This window comes from Stenella coeruleoalba (assembly GCF_951394435.1).
Source record: "Stenella coeruleoalba genome assembly, chromosome: 2".
Classification (NCBI taxonomy): Eukaryota; Metazoa; Chordata; class Mammalia; order Artiodactyla; family Delphinidae; genus Stenella; species Stenella coeruleoalba.
In genome coordinates, this window is record NC_137147.1 from 12,334,131 (window position 1) to 12,359,959 (window position 25,829).

The following is a 25,829-nucleotide window of genomic DNA, read 5'->3' on the forward strand; positions in this document are numbered from 1 at the left end:
TGACACGAAAAAACCCCTTTCTTTTGGGGGGCAAGGAACTGTAACGGAGAGTGTCTGGTTACAGGAAGTGTCGGGTGGGACCGGAGCATCCGTGAGTGACTATAAAGTTTCATTCGAGGTCAGGACGCCTGTGTTTCTGAGCTCCCCTTCATCTTCCATTTTCAGTTGCCCCAGAGCAAGTACAGTTGGTTAAGTCCCTTCTCAGGAACTGGATTTAAAGTCACTGTGTTGGGAGAGGCGCAGGGAGCCAGAATACTGTGGTACTGTTCGTCTTGACGCTTGAGGCTTCAACAGGGTCTTGGTGGAAGTTACACTTGCTAGCATGTTGGTCTGACCACATCCTTTCCTGTTGCTGAATTCTGCAGAGCCTGTCTGATTGACAGCCTGCCACATGTAGGTGTGGCAAGCAAATTGTCATACTGGAGCATGAACCTGTTAGCTGATGAGAATCAGCTTCGTTTTTGGCCCGCGTGGGAGGAGGAACAGTCAGCTTTGGTATATTCAGAAAATGGCTTAAATACATCTACCTACAAAGATCTATTTTAAAAAATTTCCCGAGAACATTGCTTCTTTGGTTTAAGAAGTTACCTGATGTCGTGCTCTGGGAGATACATCTCAGTCTTAATGTTTTTTTTTTTTTTTTTTTTTTTTTAAGGCACTACCACTGTTACCAGTCTTGAGTTTGATTAAATTCTAAAGAGACAAATCTGTTGTCAGCTTTGGCAGCACGTCTCCGAGAACATTGATGAGAAGTTTTCCTCGGGTTGTCTTGTGGCATATTCAGGTTCTGGCAACTCTTCCCCCCTCATCCTGTTAGACCCCGAAAATTGCTGGATTCCATGGGTACAGCAACCTGTGAAACTTAGAGCTGTCCTGTTTAATTAAAAAAAAAAGCAGCAGTGTCCCCCAGCCTTTTCATTCAGCTTTTACACCCAGGCGAGGGGAGAACAAAAGCCCTGGGACTGTTTCTCTTTCTTCCCTGACCTTTGGAATTCCTGAAGCGTTTACCACTTGCTTGTAAATCAGGAAAGCCTGTTGGACCATTCCTTTGAGAAATGCCAGCTCATCACTTGTTCACACTCGGCTCGCGGCTGAATTCAGTTGGACGGGCTTCTCCCTTCCCCTTGACAGTTTGAAATGTTATTTTCTCCTCTGTGCTTCGCCAGGGTAATCGTGCTGGAAGTGGGAACTGATACGTTTGCAGCTCTTCAGGCCTCAAGCAGTGCTTCTGGGTCCTCTGGCCAGGGTTGGACACCGAGGAGGGGACAGTGGGGAAGACGGGTGGCTTTCCAGAAGGAGGAAATCAAGGAGGGAGAGGCACAAGCAGCACGCAGTTGACTGACTGACTGATAGGAATGACCCTGTTCCAGGTGATAGATATCAGAGCGTTGTTCGCTCTTGAAAGTGGGCAGGGATTGACTGGAAAGGGGGCACAAGTGAACTTCTGAGGGTGGTAGAAATGTTCCATATATTGACTGGACTATATTTCATCTTTCAGAACTCATCAAGGTGTAACTTAAGATATATGCATTTCACCCTAAATGTAAAAGTTACCTCAGGGGGACTTCCTGGGTGGTCCAGTGGTTAAGACTCTGTGCTTCTAATGTAGGGGGTGCGGATTCGATCCCTGGTCGGGGAACTAAGATCCCACATAAAAAATTACCTCAAAAAAACAACAACAACGAATTTCAACCCTAGTGTTGAAAGCCTAGATAGTCAGCTTGGGTTCAAACCCTAGGTCTCTCTCATGCATGCTTTGTGATGCTGGGCACATCACTCAACCTCTCAGTTTCCTCACCTGTAAAGTGGGAAGGAAAGTACCTTCCTTAAGAGATGGTTGTGAGGATTAAAGGATGTTAGTAATTAGCATAGGGCCTGCCACTTGATAGGTATTGGCGTTGGTTATGTAGTTACGCATCCACCTTCTTAATCCAGAAAGGATTTGGGGCACCCCCTAAGAGTTCTTTTTTTTTTTTTTTTTTTCCTTTTCTGTCCACCTTTCTCCTACATTCCTAGTCTCCTAGATTACCGCATACTTCTTAGCCTTAGCTCGCTCCCAACAAGATCTAGGGCAAAACTGGACTCTGGGACCCATATCCTAGCCCCACATCTAACACTACTTAAGCCTGTTTTCACTTCTCCCAAGTGGAGACATGTTGGGCTAACTAGCAGGTAAGTGACAAGGCTGTTCTGCCTTATCTCCCATGCTAGTAGCCCCAACTGTCTTCAGTTCGCCTGTTTTGATAAATTCTCTCCAAGTTGGTAGGACCTGAGAAAATTGCAGAGAGCAGTGTGCTAACCTGTTGCTGGAGTTCAGATAAGAGGCGTGTTACCTAACACTTCGGAGCCATATGGAGGCTGGCTGGGGGTCACGTGACTGCACCTGGGCATTGTCTCTGGCAACTGAAGAAGGCTGCGGTAGTAGTCTCTGGGCCCTGGCCTCCTAGTGACATCAGTGCCTGGAAGCTGGAAAGCCCTGTGGGCTCAGCTTTCAGGGGAGGCCCAGGTCTAAGAGAATTCCTGAATGAAAGTGAGGCATTGAGTGGCGTGGATGGAGATGCTTGGGAAAACTTGCTGAATAGCTCCTCTGTAAATGCAGTTTCTCTGGGTACCTACTGGTAGTCCAGGGAAAAACTAGGTGTCTGATTCACTTTGGACACATTTTTCATGGTCTCATAGGAAAATTAAGAGCTTCGACTCTAGCATCAGGCAGACAAGTTCAAATCCTCCCTCTGCCACTTACTAGTGCTCTTATCTTGGGCAAGTTACTTAAACTCTCTAAGCCTCAATCTCCTGATTTGTAATAAGGGGGATGGTATTTTATGGATTTGGGGAGGATTAAATAAGATTATGCATTATGCATGTATAGGAAATGCCCAGCAAATGTCAGTCATCATTATTGTTAGCGTGGAGCCCAGAGCTGGGTTTGTGTGTGTGTGCCCACGTGCGTGTGATGGTGTACATCTGTGCATGTGAGAGTGGACACCTGAACTGACGCAATGGCTGTTGAGTTCAGCTAAGAACTCATGGCTGGGACTGAGAGCTTGTGCCTGGGCAAGGCCTGCGTTAAATCCAACACTGTTTGCTTTGTTCAGACTCCTTTCTAACCCCTTGTACTAGCTGCAAATTTACGGATAATATATTAGTTATTCAGAAGCTGGAAATAGCCTCAGACCAATGCGAGAGTTCCTTAGGCTTCTCAAAAGCATGTGAATGATAATATTTTTCCTTAGTGTGCTGGAGGAGGAGTTATGTTCCCATTTTGCAGATGTACAAGCTGAGGATAAAGGGGCAGATACTGATTAGTTGAATGAGTTTGTGTTGGTGCTAGAGAGTTGGAGCAAGAAAGAGTTTTACTCATGAACTTGAGTGATACTCTTTCATGGCTGCAGCATATGATACTCTTCATGGGGCCTTTGAGTCTGTAAAAAATTACACAAAAAAATTCACGTCTGTTGGAGGGAGGTCAGAACATACAGATGAGCAAAACGAACATTGCCTATAATTTTACCATGTCGAGGTAGCAGAATTAATATTTTGGTGTTTCCCAGATGTTGTCTATGGTATATACGTAGAATATGTGTTCCTAATGTTCTCTTATACAAATTTGGGCTCCGGCTACTGTGTAACACCTTTTTTATTAGCCTGTGGTAGATTATCAACATCTCCATCATCTGTATCAAACGTAGTTTCTCATTCAGGGTTTTTTGGATTCATTTTTAAATTTAGGAAGTCTTTGGAATATGATGAAAAGTTGGGGGCTGGCCTTTTCACAAAGGAGGGAGGCAAGGTTGCTATAAATCTAAATTATAGTTCTCTTTAAAATTTTAGGGAAAGTTGATTTCTTTTTTTCAAGTTAGAAGTTTTTATCAGAAGGAAGCCCCGGGGGCCCACACTTTGGACTTGTATCTCTCCAAGTTCGGACAAGCTACCAGTTGCTTTGTTGCACCCTTGTCTCTCTCCTGTCCTCTGACATCCTGATGTGGGGCTGTGTGGCTTTGCTTTCTAGGGCTGTCATACAAAGAAGATCCTTATTCTTAATGATGGCTTTCAGGCAAACAGTCTTGCAGTGGTTCTATGATGTCCTCTTCCTGGGATCAAGAACCAGGTACCACGTGTGCCAGTGCGGACCTGGCCTCCCTAGAATGATAACCTTTTAGTACTGGAAGGATCCTGTGGTCATCTTGCAGATGAGGACAGTGGGGCCCAGAGAACTTTGGCCAGTCCTGGCCCCATTTCCAAACCAGAATCAGTAGCTCCTAACCCACTTCTTGCTGAGGGACAGGGCGGGGTTACACAGTGCTGGGCAGAGTGGGGATAGGCCTTCCTTCACCATAATTGACTTTTGTTCGATTTGTTTCCTAATCTCTCTTTACCCTGAGAGCCTGAGTTAAAGGAGGGAGTGCTAATGATCATGATAATTAGTCTAATTGCTCATATAGAACCCCCTCCCCGACCTCCGTCACCTGACGGTCTCCCAGGCCCCGACCCCGGATCCTGGGTGTGTGTTGTGCCGTTGCCCGTGCAGCGAATGTCCACATGTTTGCCAAGGCCTTCCAGCTGCTGGCACTCCTCAGGGGGTCCCCGTCTGACTTAATGAAAGCTGGGACTACAATAGCAACAAAAAACAGAAAGAGGCCTGCATGTTCTGAAGTTCTGCTGTTTTAGGAAGCACGCTTGTCACGTTATGAAATTGCTTCTCATCTCTTAAGGTGTCTATCGTAAAGGGAAGAGAACTGCACCCTTAAGATAAATTACTTTGTCGTGCTAGGTGCACTTCTGTAGCTAAAATGCCTTTGTGGTTTAAATTCTGAATGCCTCCTCTGCTGCTAAATTAATTGCCACTGAACTGTTAACCTTTATTTTCTCAGTAATGAATGGCTCCAGGAGAAACATGTAACATGTAAATGGCTTGGCCAGATTCTAGTACTGTGTGGGGACAATAAGAAACGTTGTCCCCGGGCTTCCCTGGTGGCGCAGTGGTTGAGAGTCAGCGATGCAGGGGATGCGGGTTCGTGCCCCGGTCCGGGAGGATCCCACATGCTGCAGAGAGGCTGGGCCCGTGAGCCATGGCCGCTGAGCCTGCGCGTCCGGAGCCTGTGCTCCGCAACAGGAGAGGCCAAAACAGTGAGAGGGCTGCGTACCGCAAAAAAAAAAAAAAAAAAAAAAACGAAGAAAAAAAAGAAACGTTGTGCCAGGACAGTTGAAAAGAGGTCCTCTGGTTGTCCCAAGGAGCCCATGTGACTGTTTTAGGAGATACAGGATGATTGAATAAAGTCCATGGCTGATTATTGCAAGTGATTCATAAAGGGGTTTGCATATACACAATACAGTGTAGGGACTCATAGTGTTTATATCAGATATTTACTTAATGGTTGAATTTTAAACAGCTTGTGTTATTAAGAAATTGTGCTTATAGTGGCATTTGAAGTAATTGCTATTTTTAGATTTTTTTCCTGTTTGTCAACTTTGTATAAATTATTGGCTTTGGATGAGCTGAATGGCATTGAAATTGATTTGCGTAACTCCCCAAATTCCCCTTCTTGTCCTCTCATCAACATCATCATCATCGAGGGGCCCGAGGAAGGAGGAAGAGACCTGTCTCTCCTCCATCACAGCAGCCCCTGGAAGGCTCAGCACCCTTAACACAGGGCTCGGATGACGGAAGAAACTGTGAAGACAGCCCTCATTTGAATGAAACATCCTTTGTGGTGCCTTGGGACAGGCGAATGGCACGGAGGGCTATGTTAGGAAAAGCGGTGTGGGCTACATGGGGAGAGGGAAGAGAAATCCGTTCTGTTGAGTCTGTTCTCTTCAAATAGGAAATATTTTTGACACTGAGAATTTTTGAGAAATGTCCTGTATGTAGATGAGTGAAATTATAAATCGCTTGATTCAGATTTCTAGTTTCATCACAAGCAGACCTGACTTTTGCCTGAGATTGGAAAATAAATGACACTTTGGGGGTTTCCCACAGGAATTATTTGTGTCTCTTCACATTTCTCGTAGGGTGTGTTGTACACCACATAGTATCGCATACTCATGGTGGTGGTTTTTGAGATAGAATTGTGCCCCTGGAATGTGAATCACAGGCAAGAGCAATTCGGTGACATAGGCAGGAGACCGGTTTGAAATGGAACATCAATGACTTTACTGGTTTATGAAGTCAGAAAGTGTACTGTTTCCCCCTTTTCCATCTTTCTTGATATTTCCCGTATTTCGCTTTGGTCAGCTTTGGATCCTTTTTAATCTTCAGATATATTGGGGGGTAGGTTATTGATGTTTACACAGTGCAGCTTTTGGGTCTGCACTGACACTTGGTTGTTTATGGCTGCTCTGGGGCCAGAAATAACATTGCTTAAGGGCCGGTGGGGGGCTGAGTGCTTGGGGGGGGACAGGAGGTGATGTGGCTCCCTGGAGGTCCACGGCTTGGCAGCGGCAGAATTAGGACTTGACTTGAGCCACTCTGTCACAGCTGCATAGTAACCTCGGCTTGGAGAGGACCGAATGCTCAGTAGCGCCTGGGGTAGGATGGGGTGTGACAGATACTGGGAGATGCAATGTTCCATTCTCATTTTTCTTCCCCTAGAGATCCCAGGCCAACAAATCAACGCATCAACAAACACGTCAACAATGATGTGAACCTTCGCATTCAGAACTTGACCATCTTGGTGAGAAACATTAAGACCTACTACCAGGTAAGGCGGGCCCCCCGCCGCGCCGCCCTCCCCGGGTTCTGTGCGTCCGGCAGTACCGTCATTTGAACCGTTTCCCTACAGGAAGCCAAGAGGAAACGGTGGTCAGGCATCTGCTTGTTGAAACTTGGTGTGTTTGCACATGCATCCCTCTTTTTGGCATCGTGAGAAGGGTCAGAGGTGGGATTGCTTTACTTTGTCCAGGGAATGTTCTCTGAGCCGTGTGCAAAGCATCGTGCCAGGAGCTGTGAGGGCCCTAGAGACGAGCCTTGGTTTTCAGCCACGGCCCAAGCACACAGTCGAGTGGGGACTGGCTGGCACGGGCTCTGGGAGGGGCAACCTGACACGGTTATCACCCACAGCTCCGTGAGTCTGTACAGGAGTGATTCAAAGGGTTGAGGGACAGAAGGGACCACAGAAGGGTTATGTTCAGGACAAATATATAATCAGTGAGCGCCCAGCTGGCAGACAGGAGCACCGGGTTCACAGTATGGGGTGTCTGCTTGTGAAATGCTCCCCATATCTCATTAGCAGGTAGTCGGTGGGTCAGACAGGAGGGCCCAAAGGGGGAAGGGCTGTGAAAATCCCCATCCGAGCCTCGGGAAGGTTGAGTGAGAATCTTTGATGATGTTCATGATCTTTAGATAGTCGGCATTGATGGGAAACATATTTAAACTTTGCACCTCAGAGCCCTGATTGTCAAACTTAGCAGTGAAACTTTTTCCCCCATATGATTTTCCTGAGTCCCCAGGTGAAGCCCTAGCAAATCTCATTGACTTGAGGGCTGGGGGACTCTAGCACCCTCAGTTCAGCCCCTCTTTCTCCAGGGCATCTCTGTGGGTTCCCAGGACCCCAGGGAACACAGTTTGAGAATCACTGCTCAAGAACCAGTCTCCTTCCAGATTCACGCTGGGGTTTCACTGAGCCCTCTGCCTCTGAGACCTCCCCTAGCCCTCAGCTTCCTGGGCTGTAACTTAGTCCTGGTTCTGGGGCTTGGGAGAATCTTCAGAGTCATGAGGACCCTGTCACCATGAGGAAGCCCTCCACCCAGCTGTGGCTTCCCTCTCTGCCCTCGTGCGGTGGTGCTGGTTCAGAGGTCACTGAGGTCGCTGGCCAGGCGTCCAGGTGGAGTTTGCACTGTGGCGCTGGGCTGGGTGCTGGGTCCAGTTCCTGCACAGGGCTGTGGTTGCTGCTGGATCTGAAAGAAGGAGGGAAAAGGAGGGAGTGGACAGTGTCTTGGGTTTTCTGAGATGATTATTTCCACTTTCCTCCCACTGGGGTCGGGGTACATGAGAGGGGGCTTGGGGTGCTGGGATGTTTTGCTTGTGTGGCCAGTTCAGCCCCTTGTGCTCGCTCCATGGCCCGCTGTGGCCCAGCACCGTGGACACTCCGAGCGGCCTTTGGGAGGCTTGGCACCAGGCCCATGCTTTAGTAACAGAGGCCAGCTGTGCTGAGGAGGGGTCTGGGGGTGCGGGAGAGCCCTGTGAGAAATGGATCTATAAGGGTGACGGGGGTTTGTTTCCTTGCCGAGGGGAGCCAGTGCCAGGGCTGGGCACGCTGTCAGCAGGTGGGTCTCAGCTACTGCTTCCCTCGTGGCAGCCGCAGTCAGGGGAAATGGGTGCTGCCAGTGAACTCGGGCCTGGGTGTGGAGGGGGCTGCCTGGTGGCCGTGGTGATTGTTTAGCAGCTGCTCGGGGCTTGATCTCTGGCTGCAGGCACCATTCATGGTAAGCAGTGCTTTCGACGCTGTGTGCTAAGTGCCAGGGGAAGCAGGTGGTACTAACAGTTGGAGACAAGACCCCTAACTCTGGACAGGTGAGTCTCCTGCCCCAGGTGTGGCTGGGAGGTGGTAACCCTCCCTGCAAGCACTGGGGTGGAGGTGAGGTTTCTGGCTCTGTACGCAGCATGGAACAGTCAGGTGCTTGCTGCAGGCTGTTTGGCCTGGCAGGTGCTGCCCTCTGGGCTTGGCGGCCCAGTAGGACACATGCTGGTGGTACTCAGCAGCTCTGACAGTCCAGGCTGGGCCGGCCAAAGGGCTTGAGACCCTCTACTTGGAGATAACGTGCCCCTCTCAGGGCACTGTGCCGAGTTCCAGAAGATGGGAGTCAGTCACAGGAAGGAGGTGATCTAGTCCATTCTCAGGGTCCAGAAAGACTTATGGGTAGAAAAGAGGACCCTGCATCCTTGTTCTGTTTCTGCGCTGTTAGCTCTTTGAGGGCAGGGCTGCTGTGTATTGGCAGCCTCAGCTCCAACCTGGAGCAAATGTTTGCTGAAAGCACTTGCTAAAAGCCATGAGGCGTCCCTGACCCTCAGCCAGCCCTGCTCCCTTGGAGGAAGCTGGCAGGACACTGCCCTTTGGGTTGACACAGCTTAGGTGTGGGCAGTGTTCTGTTGTGTATTTTTTCCTTCCAACTTATGATAAAATAAAGTTTAGTTCTGGTTATATAAGTAATATGTGCTCTTAATAAACAGCTTAGAAAACAAACAAGTAGCAAGAAGAAAAGAACCACTCATAACCCCACCACCCAGAGACAATCACTATTAACATTTTTAGAGCTTCCTTCCAGTTTTTGCGTGAATAGTTTTTTGTTGTTGTTTTGTTTTTAACATCTTTATTGGAGTATAGTTGCTTTACAGTGGTGTGTTCGTTTCTGCTTTATAACAGTGAATCAGTTATACATATACGTATATCCCCATATCCCCTCCCTCTTGCGTCTCCCTCCCACCCTCCCTATCCCACCCCTCTAGGTGGTCACAAAGCACCGAGCTGATCTCTCTGTGCTATGCGGCTGCTTCCCACTAGCTATCTATTTTACATTTGGTAGCGTATATATGGCCTTGTCACTCTCTCACTTTGTCCCAGCTTACCCTTCCCCCTCCCCGTGTCCTTAGGTCCATTCTCTACATCTGCATCTTTATTCCTGTCCTGACCCTAGGTGCTTCATGACCATTTTTATTTTTTTTTTTCAGATTCCATATCTGTGTGTTAGCCTACGGTATTTGTTTTCCTCTTTCTGACTGACTTCACTCTGTATGGCAGACGCCTGAATAGTTTTTGTTTCACACCGTTGTGGTCGGGACATACATACAATTGCATACCCTGCCTGTTTTCCTTACCACCTGACCATCGTAGCATAAACATACAATAACAATAATGGGTTATTATTTTAAAGGGACATTCAAGGAAGTTTCCCAAAAGAAGTACTGCCCAGCATCCCCTTGTGAGAGAGACCCTGCAGGTTGTAAGGGCTTGGGGTGAAGTGAGACAAACGTGGTTCTTACTGTGGCTGGGGTGGCTGGGAGGGTGGGAGGTCACCCCTTCGGGAAGGGGACTTCCTCTTGCCATGGCATTGCAGTAGACACACCAAGGTCATGGAGTCCAGCCCCGGGTCTAGTTTGCAAAGCAGTGGTTTGGCCGCCCCCAGGCTGTCCCCTTCTTTTCTGAGGCACGTGGGGCAGGGACAGTCAGCAGGGACAGGGGCCTCTCGTGAATAGCGTGGGCTTCTTTCACAAGGAAGCTCAAGTTTTGCCCCTGAAAAGCCCTGGAGACAGAAAAGGTCCTTGACATTTTTCTGGGGCAGAGGACAGGCAGTGGGTGAGAACCAGCACGGCCAGGTTCAGTCTGACCACCAGGGTCGCAGGCCTCCCTCTGACCTGCTGCTCGGACTCTTCCGGGGTTGGCGCCTGGAATCGGCATTTTCAGAAGTTCCCCAGCTGTTTGAGTCTTAACATCCTTCCGACAGGATGGGGAATCAGCAGGCTAGAGATAGAGAGGTGGTTCTCAAAGTGTGGTCCCCAGACCAGCAGCATCAGCATCACCTGGGAACTTGTTAGAGATGCAGGTTGTCAGGCCCCTCCCCCAGACCTGCTGTGGAGGTCCAGTAGTCTGCATCTTAACAAGCCCTCCAGGTGATTCTGATGCACATGCGTGGGAACTAGTGGGTTAGAGCATTTCTAGTGATGTCTAGGAGGGGCACCTTCAGCCAGGTCTCCTGGGGCGGAGAGGGCTCAGTTCTCACCAGGTAACTCCTCTCCGTCACATACAATGGACACACATCTCATCTGCCCCAGGACGGGAAGAGGAGAGGCTCTGAGGAGAGAGGCTGCAAAGATGAGGGGGTGACCAGAGGGAATAGGTGTCACCGAGGGAGTTGCTGGGAAGGGGCAGAGGAAGCCAGAGTTGGACAGGACCTTGGGAAGAGCTCCCAGTTCAGTCTGAATTTTAAGGAAGGAAAGGTTGATCAGAATGAGCATCCGTAAATGGGACATCTGCGGAGAGGCCTGGAGGAAAGGCGGGCCTGGACCAGAACCGCACGCTGCTTTGAGCCGCCTGGCTGGTTAGCGTGGAGCCCAGCATCACATGAGGCTTTTTTTTTTTTTAAATTGGTCCCTCAATTCACTTCTTTTTTTTTTTAAGATTTATTTTTATTTATTTATTTATTTTGGCCGTGCTGGATCTTCGTTGGGGCATACGGACCCTTTGTTGTGCAGGGATCTAGTTCCCCAGCCAGGGATCGAACCCGGGCCCCCTGCATTGGGAGCCTGGAGTCTTACCCACTGGACCACCAGGGAAGTCCACATGAGGCTTGTTTTACTCCCTCAACAGCCAAACTCTTTTCCATCTGAGTCCTTTTCAGTTAAAATTTGGATTTATAGGATGGTTCATTGTTAACATTCAGAGCCTCGAGTACGGACATTGAATGCATGTTCATTTGATCATGGAATCAGTAGGAACATAAGGCAGTATACGCAGAAATCCCCGGTGCAGCAGGTGGCTGATACATGCTTATCCTTGGCGGGTTGCTCATGGTGTCAACTGCCGTCCCCTGCCCTGGACACCTGTGATCTAGGTCCTTCTCGCGACTCTTAGAGCCTAATTGTCATGTGAAGTTTCTGAGGTTTCTTTGGCTTTCTGCTGGTGGGAAGCACTTCACACGGCGGCCTGGACAAGTGCAGTGTGTGTTGGTGGAGATGTAAGTCTTCATTGTTGACTCACATGTGGATATCAATCCTGCAATCGGGACCCTCAGGTGCATGTAGGGACCCGCCTGCAGGACTGACTCTGAAATGGGAAATTGGCTGAGTTTCTCTGAGCATCTCCCCTCGCTGGCCAAGCACTGGGACAGGCAGCTTTCCTTCTGTGGGCCTCCTGAGTTCTCATCTGTCCGAAAGAGGGTGGGCCCTTGTGGTTCTGAAATTCCACAGTCGCATAATGGCCAGAGACCACCAAGGTTTAGAGTTTCAGGTGACCTCGAGGAAGCTCTGCATTAACGAGTTCCTGGAACTCGGCTCTTCTGGTTTCTCACGTGGTTGGAAGGCTAGAACAGACCCAGAATATTGTTCTTTATCTCAGAATGGTTTCTTCTCAGCAGAAGAAGAGGTTCAGGGTTGCCCTATCTTCTATAATCTCTTTTTTCCTTCATTGCTTTGAAAAATTAAAAATAAAACAGTACAAATGGTTATAATGAACACCTGTGTATCTGCTCAAAATAAATATGAACGTATGTGAATATTTTTCATACTTGCTTCAGACCTCTCTTTCAAGAATCTTTTTTCTGATCGAAGTCTCCCGTGTGCCTCCGCTGCATCCAGTTATCCTTCCCTCCCTCCCTGGAGGTGCCGCTGTCGTCAACTTGTGTGCGTACGCGTACTGTTTTATGTCATCTCTTCAGATAAAACCTCCATATACTGCCTGTACCTCTTGTCCACTCAGCCTTGCTTTTGCTTTTGAGATCTGTCAGCTTTCTGTGGCATTTGTATTAGATAACCATGGGCTGACTACTAAAAGTTAGAATTATCTTTAGGACTGTGCACACTCAGTTTGAAAAAACGAAAGACTTGTCAAAAGTAAGAACAGAAGGAAATGTGTATTTGACATTGTTGGTGGGAACAAAGTAAACTGTCTCATTCGTGTAGTCTCAGGGTTTTTAGGTAAAGTGATGTCTCCTTAGGTGGGTGTGATGTGCTTTGCTTTGGTGGATAGGGACAGTGTTCAAGGGAACTTAGAGTCTGCTCAGGCCCTGTCTACAGGTACCAGTGGCTTTTGCTTTATGAGTAATACAGTGTATTGAATTTGTAGGGGAGAAATTACTTTGTCCACTCTTTAAAGGTTAAAGAGTAAGGCTGTGAGATGGGTATTCTTGTTGTAGCTTATATCTATGTTTTGAGGAAATTAAAAGTAATGTTTTTGATTATAATTTCTCTTTCACTTTTTTTTTAACATCTTTATTGGAGTATAATTGCTTTACAATGGTGTGTTAGTTTCTGCTTTATAACAAAGTGAATCAGTTATACATATGTCCCCATATCTCTTCCCTCTTGCAATGATTGTAATTTCTGATTACAGATTGGGAAATATAAAGAAAATTAAATCTGCCCACTATTTCATCACCTAGGCATACCATTGTTACCATTTTGGTATTTATGCTTCCTGACTTTGTGTCTGTTACTACATGTGTTTCAAGGAGTGTACGTGACCTGTGTGGTGAGCGTTTTCCCGTGTCATTAACTATTCTTTCGTAATATGAGTTTTAGTGTCTACATGGCATTTCATTATGTGGCTGTACCACTGTCATTGATACTGAGTTATTTCTGTCTTAGAATTATAAACAATACCCCATGAACATACTTGGTCCATAAATCTTTCAACAACTGTTTTTATGTTCTTAGGATAAATTCCTAGCATGGAATTCCTGCGTCAGAGGGCATGAACACTTGGAGGACTTTTGCTACTTATTGCCAAAATTACCTTCTTTACAGGCCTTTTGTTTTTCTTTACTGAATTGCACCTTTGTGCCCTTCACCCATTGTGATGGTACCTGTTACAATGGCGTATTCTATGTTGCCACTGAACACTGAAGTTTTCTGTGTCTCTGCCATGTGGACGAAGGTCTGAGATTATTTTTACCGTACATCTGGGCGAACTGCCTTGTGTTGGTGGGTCACTGGGTCCTGGTTTGGAATCTCCAGCAGGGTTATGGCGTGGTGACCGAACACAGCAGTGAGGCGGGGTGGTCCGGACTTAGGACCGGGAGGCCTTCGTCAGAGGGGGTCCTGTGCCCCATCCCCATATCAGCAGTGGGAGCCTTTGTCTGCCGCAGACTTGACCCAGGAGATTACCGACTTCCCTGTGAATGCTCTCGGTCTAAAGTTCAAGAGAAAGCCTTCCAGACTGAGTTGGGAGGTGAGGCTGAGGAGGGCGGGGGTCTGTGTGGACCCCACCTTTCCCCTTTCCTTCTTCTTGCTTCCCGTCCCCCGTTCTCTCTAGTGTAGGGTGATGAAGTGTGGGATGAGGAAGCCGTGGTGGCCCTGCCGGGGCTCACCCAGTTCTCTTCTCTGTCCCGCCTCCTTGTTCTTAAGGCCAGTCTCCATGCCTGAGATGCTGTGTCTTGTGGGGTGGGAGATGGAGCAGGTAGACCAGCTGCTGGAACACCTGTGTGTGCACAGGACATGGATGTCACGGGACACGGGAGGGAGTTTCCCAGCCTGGGAAGGGGCGAAGCTCACAGAGAGCTTTCTGAAGGGGGTGACGCTTGGCCTGAGTCCTGAAGGATGGGTAGGGAGCTAGACTGGCAGAAAATGGGGTGCATGGGGGGTGTCCTGGGAGAGCAAAACCTGCAAAATGTAGAGACATAAAGCAGCCGGCAGGCTGTCACCTCTGAGTGGCTAGAGCTTGGGGCTTCTGTGAGGAGTGGTGATGGTGAGGCTCGAAAGATACGGAGGTTCCAGAGGGCGGATGCCATGCTAATGAACTTGAACTTCATCCTGAAGGACTTGGGAGTCTTTATAGCATATTTAAAGAAGAAAGTTTAAAACAGAAAACTCTTGACACCCGTATTGAGAATGGATTGGTGTCAGGAGAGAGTGGGGAGTCAGGGCAGGTCATGGCGGCCTGGACCAGAGCAGGCGCAGAGGAGAGAGGGGTATTGGCCACGCGGCGCCGTGGACGGCAGCTTGCTAGGTGCCCCACCCAGAGCGAACATCTGGGGGAGGATAAAGTGCTTTCTCAGGCCCGGGACAGCTGAGCCCTGCAGCAGGGTGCTTGCCCCCCGGGCTTCAGGGCAGGGCCCGATGGGGTTGAGTGGCAGTGGCTCCAGGTCAGCCCGACAGGGGCTGGAGCGGGGCTGCAGCAGGGTGGCAGCTTTCAGGGCCACCCGCATTCTCTTTCTCCACACTAAGCAGAAGGCGGCTAGTCCTGACCTGTGACCCTCCCTGTCTTGCTGGCCAAGGATGGAGCGGACAGGGCTTCGGACACCTGGTCATGGGCCACTCAGTCCCACACCTTTCCAGAGGCGGGTTTGTTTCTGCACGATGTGAGACCAAGTGCCAGTTGGACTTGGTTTCTTTTTTTCTCTTTTCAGAAGAAATGCTATGGAGGCGTAATGAATAGTAAGCAGGCACTTTGGGACCCAGCTCTGCGCCCCAGTCAAAAGGCTGAGAGGAGATACCTGGGTGCCTGCTGTAAGCCACGCACTATGCTAGGAGCTTTCAGCCCTGTCACAGTGAGGAGGAGACTGCTGTCCCTGTTTTACAGATTAGGAAAGTGAGGCCCGTGGAGTAGGGTGCGGAAGCCCCAGGGGGCGGCAAGTTTTCTTGGTCATGGGCTGCTTGGGGAAACGTCTAAACATGAAGCTTTCTGCAGCCATGTAGGGAGCTGGCTTGCTGTGGGCAGACCAGCTGTTCTGTGAAGGTGGGCAAGGCCGTTCAGGTTATCTGCGCCAGTGTGGGATGGGTCCTGAGCCCGAAGCCTCGCCAGGCTGGGAGTGCTGCCTCCCCAGGGTCTCTTGCTTGGGCTCCCCCTTACTAACCAGATTTCACACCAGCCGGAGCCTCAGAGGAAGGGGCTAGATTGCTTCAGGCGCCTCCTGAAACCAGCACTTCCGGGGCTGGGCAGTGGGTGGGACAGAGGGAGCAGCTGGCCTCAGACTTCACCCTGCTGCATCCCTCAGAGCAGCCGGAAGCAGAGAATCAGGGCTAATTGCAGAGGGTGGGGAGGGGTGAAAGGTGGATCTGATGTAATTAGCGGAGCCAGAATTTGACCAGGCCCTGGCGGCTTAAGGCCCGGAGACCGGGGGAGGGGGGTGGGAGGTGGGGTGTGTGTGTGTGCGTGTGTGCGTGTATGCGTGTGCGCGTGTGCGTGTGCGTGCATGCGCATGCACAGCTGTTGACAGAATCTTTCTGGTCTCTCTGGGCTCCTCCTCCTGGCCTTGAGTCCAGAGCTTGAATTGCTGGGGGTTTCCCTGCTCTCTCTGAGCGGCCAGGCTCTCCTTTGCCTTGAAGGAAAGGAAGCAGCTTTCACTTGGAGTCTTCCCTTTGCACCCGGGATGGCCCCTGAGGCCCCCGTGAGCTGCCGCCTTGCTTTGGTCTGTTCTACACGGAGCTGAGCCCAAACGCGCGCGGTACACAGTTGGCCCTAAAGACCTCCTCACGTTTACAGATCTGGACTTCCTCAGTGTTTCTGATACATGTTCTCTCGCCATGTGTTTAGTTTTTTATCTTTTGCTCAACTGTTCTCTTAATCCATGGCCATTCGTTTAAAGTGTTAAGTTTTCGAGCCCTTCATGGAAGGTCCCTGCACCCAATTCCTTTTGTAACAAAAAGGAGGGAAATGGATTTCTCAAGTTTGTAAAAAGAAAAAGAGTCTCTCCCTTGCCTTGGGTTTTGGTGTTAAATGCCAAGATCAGCGTGTTTGATATTATAACTGGTTTGTGAGAGGGACTCATGGGAGAACTTGCCTGGGCAGGCTTTGCCCTCCATAAAGCTGGCTGCGTGGCTCGCGTCCAGGGCTAATAACAGTTTCTCTTACTCAACTGTTCTTTGTGGAAAGGCAGTTTCTCTGCTCCTTTGCCGTGGCATTCAGGGCCTTGGTCCTTTGCGATATAGCTTCAGTCTTATTTCTCTAGTAATGAGAATGACAGAGTAATGAGGATGAGGCACCGCTTGTCTTAAATTGGTGAAGCTCAGCTGGGATTGTTGGAGGGGCCGCAGCTTGTACCCCCAATTCTGAGTTTGAAGTTTTGAGAGGAGGTGGAGGCTTCAGGAGGGTAAAGAGGCTGTCAGCTGAATGCCGCGAGGGTTCCATTGGTTTGGGATTGGGTTTCAGCAGGTTAAGGGAAGAGGGATGGTGCTCTAAATATGGGGCCACTCTCTGTGGGAACAGGGGGGTACAGTGTAACTTGGGGGAGGAGCCTTGCGTTGCCCCCCATAGCTGCCCACCCCCCTGGGCTGGCCCTGGCATCGGCTCCAGCTCTGCAGGGAGAAGTCAGGTTTGCTTTCTCAGCTCGGGGGTAGGCGCTTAGCCGCCCCCCAGTGGAAGAGGATGAGCTAGCTCTGTGGGGTCGCTTCTCCAGTGCCCTAGAAGGTCAGGAAGGTGAAGCCAGAGGAGGAAGAACAAGGTGGAAGGGGAGAGGGCAGAAGTAAGGGCGAGTCATTTAATTTTTTCAAGGGTCTGGAAACTTGTGTGTCACTGTTCCTAACCATATGACTTGGGGTGCATCATTTGATTTCACCTCTAAAATATGGGTAACACCATATTACCGGTCGTGTGGGGCTCAGGTGAAATACTGCCTAGTTTCTGAGTCAGTGAAGGACAGTAATAGCGCTAGCTCGTCCTCCCAGGCTGACTTTGCGGGGCCGCTCCCGTGCGTTCACGCTCTGCAGATGGAGGGGCCACGTCGCTTGTGTAGGTGGAAAACCGGAGACACAGGAGATGCACACCAGGTACAAATAGGAAGAGAGAGGAGGAGAAGCAGCTCCAAGCTCCTTTGTCTGCAGAGGCAGGAGGTGGAGTCGTGGGCTCCATTGAGCTCACCTCTCAGAGTTGTGGCCTTGGGTAATTTCATGTCTGAGAGTCTTTCTTGTGGGAAAAGTGGGGATATTAATAGTGCCTGCCTCAAGCATTGCAGCGAGGTTAAGGAAGGGCTTTGGACAGGTTCATGCTAGGAGTGCTAAGATGCCCACCCGTCTAGCAGAGGTGGGGGGTCGTTACAGAGACCCGCCGCTCTGGGCTGTGCTTCCTGCGTTCGTTAGTGATCGGATCATGGAGGGGCCCTTCCAGAGGTTACACTCTGGTTTACTTGGATTAGTCCAATACGCGTGCGCGTACGTGCTTGACTCTTGCCCCACACATTTTTCTCCTATATGCATTTTTAATTTAAAGCATACTTACTGTTTGCTTCCAGTGAACTGACTGTCTGAGGCACATTATCTCTTGGCAGCCTCATGACTGTCTCTCCCACCAGCAGTGACACGCCTTAAAAGTAGGTACCGCATCTCTGTCTCTGTTCGCCTCTTACCACACCAGCATGGAAACATGCCTGCCATCAGTCAGCGTGTGCGAGTGACAAGATCCAGGGCCACAGAAGCCGTGACTTGGTGGGTTACTCCACCGAGGAAGTCAGAGAATAACGTCATTGCGTTCAGGGAACATATTACTGGCCTGGGCCCAGGATCTATCTCCAGGCTAAAATCACCCTATAAAAGTCCTCGACTCCTTCCCCATTTCTAGACAGTTGAATAATTGGAGCACAGGGCCCTCCTTTATTCATTCTCTGTCCCTCGAGTGCCTGACACATGTCAGGGACTTAGGACCTGACTGTGAAGGGGGTCAAGGGGGGCAAACCAGGATGGAGATGCAGTGCAGTGGGGTGAGGGGGAGACCGGAGCCTTTGAATCCCACTCTTACAGGGGTCCCCCGCGGCTTTCACGCCGACCTGCAGGCTTTTCACATGGTGTTTGCTTTGTTGATGTAGATGCCATATGTCAGGTACCCGGGAGGCTCAGTCCCTGGGGGGTGGAAGTTAAATTGATTGTTTTCAACTTTGTCTAGCCAGCTTGGCTCCCTTGAGCTTGCCAGTGTTTAGGCTTAATGACTTTGAAACTTTAAAAATAAATCCCTCCTTTTCCAAACCACAGTAACCAAACAGGCGGTCCTCCTGTTCTTGGAACCAGTCAGAAGAGTTGATTTCCCTTTACATTGTGGAATCACGGTTGCTTAAGATATCAGAAACTCTAAAGCAGTTTTGACATTTCTGTGCTGAGTTGGTCTTCTAAACACCTTCCTCCCCCCATTGTTCGGATGAGAATTCATGACATTTAAATGTTACAGAGTAGAGCTTACAAAATTGGATTTTTCCAAGGTGAATGGACTGCGTCTCAGATGTGGATGTCCCAAGCTTGAGAGGCCGAAAGAAGAAATGGTGGTTTCTGATAACTCCAAGCTCTCCTTGGGCCACCTGAGACTGAAGCTTGTCCAGACTTTTAGAGGAAGGCAGAGGAGGACTGAGGTGTGTGTCGCCTGGGAGGATGGCCGCGCTCGGGTCTCTCCGGCTTCTCTTCTCACCTACCATTACCTTGGTTTCTTCCTTTGGGAGGGAAACTCCTCTCAGGCTGCCTTTACCTTGTCAGCCCCTCACCTGCATCCCAGGGGAGCCTCAGGCCAGTGTCCTCCCCATCATTCTGGAAACAGCCGGCAGCTGAGTCTGTCACCCCTGCCCCCCTGCAGCCTCTCCAGGGGCTTCTCCTTCTCCTGCACAAGTGGGAATCCCCTCGCCCACCAGACACCACACACAGCGCTGTGACCTGGGGCAAGCAGCCCGACCCCTCCAAGTCGTTTCCTCCTCTGTCCAGTGGGGATAACAACCAAACTCGAAGCCCTGGGTCGTGACAGTTCAGAGAGGGTGCCTGCGTGTGAGATGCGTTGGCTTGGTGCTGCTGTAGAGCTGCAGCTGGTGAGGGTGGACTGTGCTGCTTCCTGGGCTGCAGTGCTGTCTGTGCTGCCCCGTCCTCTGCACTCAGGCGTCGTGCCTGGGCACTTCTCCCGCCGGAGCACCTTCCCTTGGTCTGCCTCTGTGAAGCCCACGCAGATGCTCTGAACCTGAGTTTAATTATTTTCATTATCACCGTCATCACACTCTTCAGCTCTCATCTGCTTTCTCTGGGTCCTGCACGAGTTGGCAGGCCTCCCTCAGGGCAGGGACTTTGGCGACCTTTGCTCTCCCAGGGTCTAGGAGCACAGTAAATGCCAGCTGATGGGCTGCCGTGATACCTGCTTCCATCCCGTGAACTGGGTCCAAAAGAAGCAGACGTGACTGGCCCAACCGTGCCCGCCTGGGCCGAGGGTCCTCCCTGGGGCACGTTTATGTGATGGGCTGGACTCTCAAATGTTCCTACTTTAATGCGTGGCCTGTACTGAAATTCTGGGTCTTTATTGACCCTGGGGTTCAAAAGGTGGGATAAATTGATTTCTAAAGGCGGGCAAAGCCACTTTGATAAGCCTTTTAATCTCGTGCTTTTTAAACAGAAAGTAACTGGAAGTGGGACCAGTGAAGCCTTCCTCTGTTTTCTCCCTTTGGAAGTATTCTCTGGTTCTGACCGAGGTTTCCTCCCTTGCTCTGGAAGGTCAAAGTCAGGACCTCAGAGCTCCATGTCCATAACCATCCCCAGCTCCAAAGTTACTGGGTTTGGTTTCGGGGCGGGGGGGCATGGTGGGGCACATTTGGGAAGGGGTGATCCAGTGCCTAAGTTCATAGATCATTTAAATTCCAGGGTGTGTTTGAACTCCTCCTAGGTGCAGTCTCAGGAAGGGAGAGCTTGAACCCCTGGAGATGGCCGGGTTGGTGGGAACAGGGTGAGCTGGAGCAGCTGTTGTGGTGGCCCAGTGGCTGCCACCTTGAGAGATCCCAGAGGTTTGGGAGCAGACAGATGGAGTTGGGGGGTGAGTTCATCGTGTGGCTTTGAAATCCAAGTGTACGTTCAGCTGTGGTTGGAAACAGTTTAGAATGTGTGAGAAGAGGTAACTAGACTTTATTCTAGAGTAGACCAGAAATAAATAAGAAAGGAAGAATATGGTATGCTCAGGAGAACTTGACTTTTGGTCTTCTTGATTTGGAAATCACCTTTGACTTTTAAAAATCAAGGAACTGGGGCTTCCCTGGTGGCGCAGTGGTTGAGAGTCCGCCTGCCGATGCAGGGGACATGGGTTCATGCTCCGGTCCGGGAGGATCCCACATGCCGTGGAGCGGCCGGGCCCGTGAGCCATGGCCGCTGAGCCTGCGCATCCGGAGCCTGTGCTCCACAGCAGGAGAGGCCACAACAGTGAGAGGCCCGCGTACCGCAAAAAAAAAAAAAATTCAAGGCGCTACACCCACTTTCATGGTGTTATTCACAGAAGCCAAAGGTGGAAGCAGCACAAGTGTCCATCTGTGGATGAATGGATTAAGAAAATGTGGTATGGGCTTCCCTGGTGGCACAATGGTTGGGAGTCTGCCGGCCGATGCAGGGGACGCGGGTTCGTGCCCCGGCCTGGGAGGATCCCACATGCCGCGGAGCAGCTGGGCCTGTGAGCCATGGCCGTTGAGCCTGCGCGTCTGGGCCCTGTGCTCCGCAGCGGGAGAGGCCACAGCAGTGGGAGGCCCGCATACCGCAAGAAAACACACACACACACACACACACACACACACACACACAAAGAAAATGTACATGCATACAATGGAATATTATTCAGCCTTAAAAAAGGAGATTCTGACACATGCTCCAGCATAGATGAACCATGTGGACATTACGCTGAGTGACATAAGCCAGTCACATAAAGACAAATACTGTAAGGCTCCACTTGTATGAGGTACTAATAGAGCAGTCAGACTGAGAGAGACAGAAAGTATAATGGTGGTTGCCAGGGGCTGGGGGAAAGGATGCTGGGAATGGGGAATTAAGTGTTTAATGGGATGGAGTTGAGTTTTGCCAGAGGAAAGGAATTCTGAAGATTGGTACAGCAGTGTGAATGCACTTAGCACTACTGAATTGTACACTTAAAATTGGTTAAGGTGGTAAATGTTAATGTGTATTTTATGTGGTCTTTCTGTTACGTGTATTCTACCATAATTGTACCCAAAAAGGGACTGAACCCACACTTTTTCCTTCTGGAGGCCCTTGTTCTCTCCATTTTCTCATTCACAGGTGCACCTGGGATGCAGGCAAAGGAAGTATAATAGGATGTTTCTACTCCATTCTGTGGACTTGGGGATTTTCTGTGTTGTTTGGGGTTTGTGTTTGTTTCTAACTCGTTCAGGCTCTGGGAATAGAATGAGACCAGCTGTTGGGTCTTTGCGCGTGGAACCTGGAAGGTGGCTTCGGGGACACCTTTAGGAGGATGTGGTGGGTGTGACCGTGGGCTGTTAACTCCTAGGGTCCAGCAGTGTGGACCTGGAACAGCTAGTTAGAAAACCAAGAAGTTGGTCTGGTGGGTGCTCCAGCCCAAGGTTGTACAGTCAGGGCTTAAGTTAACACTGATACAGCTGAGGTGCCAGCTGTGTCATCTCTGCATTTAGCATAGAGCATGAGACGTGATTTGGGCATTGCACTGAATTAGATGGGTCCCCACCCGCTCTAATATGGTAATGAGGTGGAGATGCTAGGAGCATGAATTGAGAGGAGGATAGAAGGTTTTTGTGGAACGTATGGCCGTGTGCCAGATGCTGGTCTCAAGTATTTTCTGAAGGAATGAAGAGGGCATCCAATAAGAATGTCCGTGATGTTAATCATACAGGGTGTGGAACCTCAGCCCCGGCTTTAAAAGTGGTGGGTCTTTCCCACTTAGTGGCTAAATGACCATACATGGCTAGATGAGCAGAATCGCTCAGCATTTCTTTCCTTTCCATTTTTTTTTTTAACTCCTTCTTTTTTGTTTGTTTTAAAGAAAAAACTTTTTCTCTTGGAGTCAGCATGGGGGTTTTTCCACATTGAAGCACTCAGTCTTAAGCCTGGAGAGCCAAGATACTCCTGTTGGTGATGGGTAGTCCTAGGGTATGAGGACTTCTCAGCAGTTCATGCCTAAATCAAACCATGATTAAACTGTCGGAAACAGAAGCATCCCTTTCTTTTTTTTCTTTTTTTTTTTTGATGCTCAATGAACATTTATTTTTTTTTATTGAAGTATAGTTGATTTACAATGTTGTGTTAATTACTGCCGTATAGCAAAGTGATTCAGTTGTACTCACACACACATACACATATACACTCGTTTTTTATATTCTGTTCCATTATGGTTTATCACAGGATACTGAATATGGTTCCTGGTGCTATACAGTAGAACCTTGTTGTTTATCCATTCCATATATAATAGCTTACATCTGCTGACCCCGATCTCCCATTCCACCTCCCCGCCTTGGCAACCACAAGTCTGTTCTCTGTCTGTGAGTCTGTTTCTGTTTCACAGATAGGTTCATTTGTGTCATATTTTAGATTCCACATGTAAGTGATATCATATGGTATTTGTCTTTCTCTTTCTGACTTACTTCACTTAGTATGATAATCTCTAGTCACATCTATGTTGCTGAAAATGGCATTATTTCATTCTTTTTCATGGCTGAGTAGTATACCGTTGTATATTTATACCACATCTTTTTTTTTTAGGAGTTTATTAATTAATTTATTTTTGCTGTGTTCGGTCTTTGTTTCTGTGCGAGGGCTTTCTCTAGTTGTGGCAAGTGGGGGCCACTCTTCATCGCGGTGCGCGGGCCTCTCACTGTCGCGGCCTCTCGTATTGCGGAGCACAGGCTCCAGATGCGCAGGCTCAGTAGTTGTGGCTCACGGACCTAGTTGCTCCGCGGCATGAGGGATCCTCCCAGACCAGGGCTCGAACCCGTGTCCCCTGCATTAGCAGGCAGATTCTCAACCACTGTGCCACCAGGGAAGCCCTACATCTTCTTTTTTTTTTCTTTTTTTTTTTCTGGTACGTGGGCCTCTCACTGTTGTGGCCTCTCCCGTTGCGGAGCACAGGCTCCGGACGCACAGGCTCAGCGGCCATGGCTCACGGGCCCAGGCGCTCCGCGGCATGTGGAATCTTCCCGGACCGGGGCACGAACCCGTGTCCCCTGCATCGGCAGGCGGACCCTCAACCACTGCGCCACCAGGAAAGCCCAACACATCTTCTTTATGCATTCCTCTGTCAGTGGACATTTAGGTTGCTTCTTGGCTATTGTGAATAGTGCTGCTATGAACATAGGGGTGCGTGTATCTTTCTGGAGTAGAGTTTTGTCTGGATATATGGAAGCATCCCTTTCTTCTTGAGGTCTTTTGGGTCTAGGTCACTGATGTCAGCTTTGGACTTGGAATCACATGTGTCTAGAAGAGCGGTTGGCGACTTGGCCCTGACGAAGCCGGGGAGGATGAGGAGGGAGGTGGTGGAAGAGGCCAGGGTGCACAGCGCCCGCTGTTCCCATTCTGGCGTCTGGACTTGGAGGGAGGGCCGATGGAACCACTTCTTCTTTCTCCTCACTTACCCCTGCCCGGCCCGTAAAGGCCCCACTCCGTTAGCCGTTAGCTGCTGAGGCTTTAAAAGGAACTCATTTGACCCTCGTCCAGGCAGAGGACAGGAGTGTTCCCTGCACGCTTGGTTTTCCTTGGATTTGGTGCTGGTCTGGCGTCCTGACTAATGTCCTGCCTTGGGCTGGTGAACAGACTGGGGGAGGAGTCGTATTCCATCTGGGAATGAGCTTTCCCTGCCCCTGCGAGGGAGACCTTGGCCCACTGTGCAGAATCAGGAACCTGGACGCTTTCTTGTCCGCCTTGTATTTTTATCACGTAGATGATACTAATCAGAATAAAACCTTGCCTAAGAAGAGAGAAGGCAGATGTTCCCCACCGTCCTGCCAGCTCAGCACATTAAAGTGGTTGGTAGTTCACTGTCCTTTGGAGCCTGTGGCCGTTCCCTGGGAAGGGAATCTGTGGCTTTCACGGGGACAGCTGATGGCTATTAATACCCCGAGGAAGTCCTCTGTGCCAGCCGCAAAGGGGAGGGGTTAACGTCTTCCTCCCCAAGCATGCTCTGGGCCACGGCCCACTGTGAGAACACATCTCTTTCTTTGGTTGAAATGTCACGTGTTGCGCTCCTTTTTTAAGTCGTCTTCTGTGTCCCACAAGTGGCTGTCTGCCTTGCCATGTGCATCTTTTGTTTACAGATCTGTCTGAGAGCTTACTGTGAGCATCTGAGCTGAGCCTGAGCACAGACGCAGGCTCGGTCTGTTCTTCAAGGTTGCTGTAGCTTGTGTCACACAGGAAGGGCTGAGGCCCTCAGCCAGGACCTAGAGTCCCCATGGCAGAGATGACAGACACCCTAGCCTGGGGCATTTCCAGAGCAAGTGCCGCCTGGTCCCTGCCCGGACTTCAGAGGGCGGGAGGCCTGGGGGTTACAGGGTGGCATCAGGAGCTGTGGAAAGCTGGGCTGAGGAGGCCCAGAGCTGCAAGGAGGGGGATTGGGTGGGGGTGGGGAGAACGGGGAAATGGGCTGTGGCCACGTGGCGAGTTATTAGCAGAGCTGGAAGCCAGTTCCCACGTGACACGACAGAAACCTGGTCATAGTTGGCTGGGGCTCATTACCACCCATCCTCTCTTTTTCTTGCTGGCCAGGGGCACAGTCGGGACATCCCTGGGCTTCATAAATGTTCCCCTGCATTGTTAAGCCTCAGGTGACTCTAATGGAGGGTTTTGAACGAGTCCCGATGGCGTGTGGCTGGTGGAATGTTAAAGCCGGAAGTGGCCACGGGTGTTTCTGGCCCCGCCGGCCGCAGAGCAGGATGCCGGGGAGCTCCTTCCACGCAGTGTGGAAGCCACCTCTCCAGAGAATGAGAGATTCTGATGCAGCTGGTCGGCGGGCTTGGGTATCAGTATCGTTGAAAAGCTCTCTTAGGTGCTTCTGATTAGATGGTTCTGACGTGCAGCCAGGCCAGGAACCACTAACCCTCTCCCCCAGCTCCTCGTTCAGCAAATGGGGAACGAGAAACACGGGCCATCCAGTGGTTTTCTTTGGTCCTTTCAGCGATTCGAAGTCACAGGCAGTTTGAGTCCAGGACCTGAGGTCTGGGCTCCTGTACCCTGAGGTCGCCTCGTCCCCTCCTGGCCTTGCCTTCCCGGCAGGCATCCAGGCATCAGCCAGGGATCTTCACGAGGCTGCCGAAAGCCTCGTGGAAGTCGCCGGAGGGGCTCTGGCTCGTGTACCTGGTGTGGGCAGATGGGTCGGAGAGCACCTGAGTCTGCTTCCTGGTGACTTTTCCAGCGTGACAGGGCGGGGCAGGAGAGCTCGGGATTTTCTGTTTGCACCCGGCTTTGAACTCTGAGGAGAGCGCTCACAGGCGCGGTG

The 25,829-nt window shown here is 50.1% G+C and overlaps 1 protein-coding gene across 3 annotated transcripts in view; it reads left to right on the forward strand.

The window, feature by feature from the left end:
- Nucleotides 1–25,829, forward strand: part of CCDC88C (coiled-coil domain containing 88C) — a 129,600-nt gene that overhangs the window by 2,268 nt on the left and 101,503 nt on the right. For all 3 annotated transcript variants that reach the window (XM_079912138.1, XM_079912139.1, XM_079912140.1), the window contains exon 3: nt 6,590–6,698. In XM_079912138.1, coding sequence (XP_079768264.1) covers nt 6,590–6,698 — 109 coding nt within the window. The remainder of the gene's footprint in view (nt 1–6,589; nt 6,699–25,829) is intronic.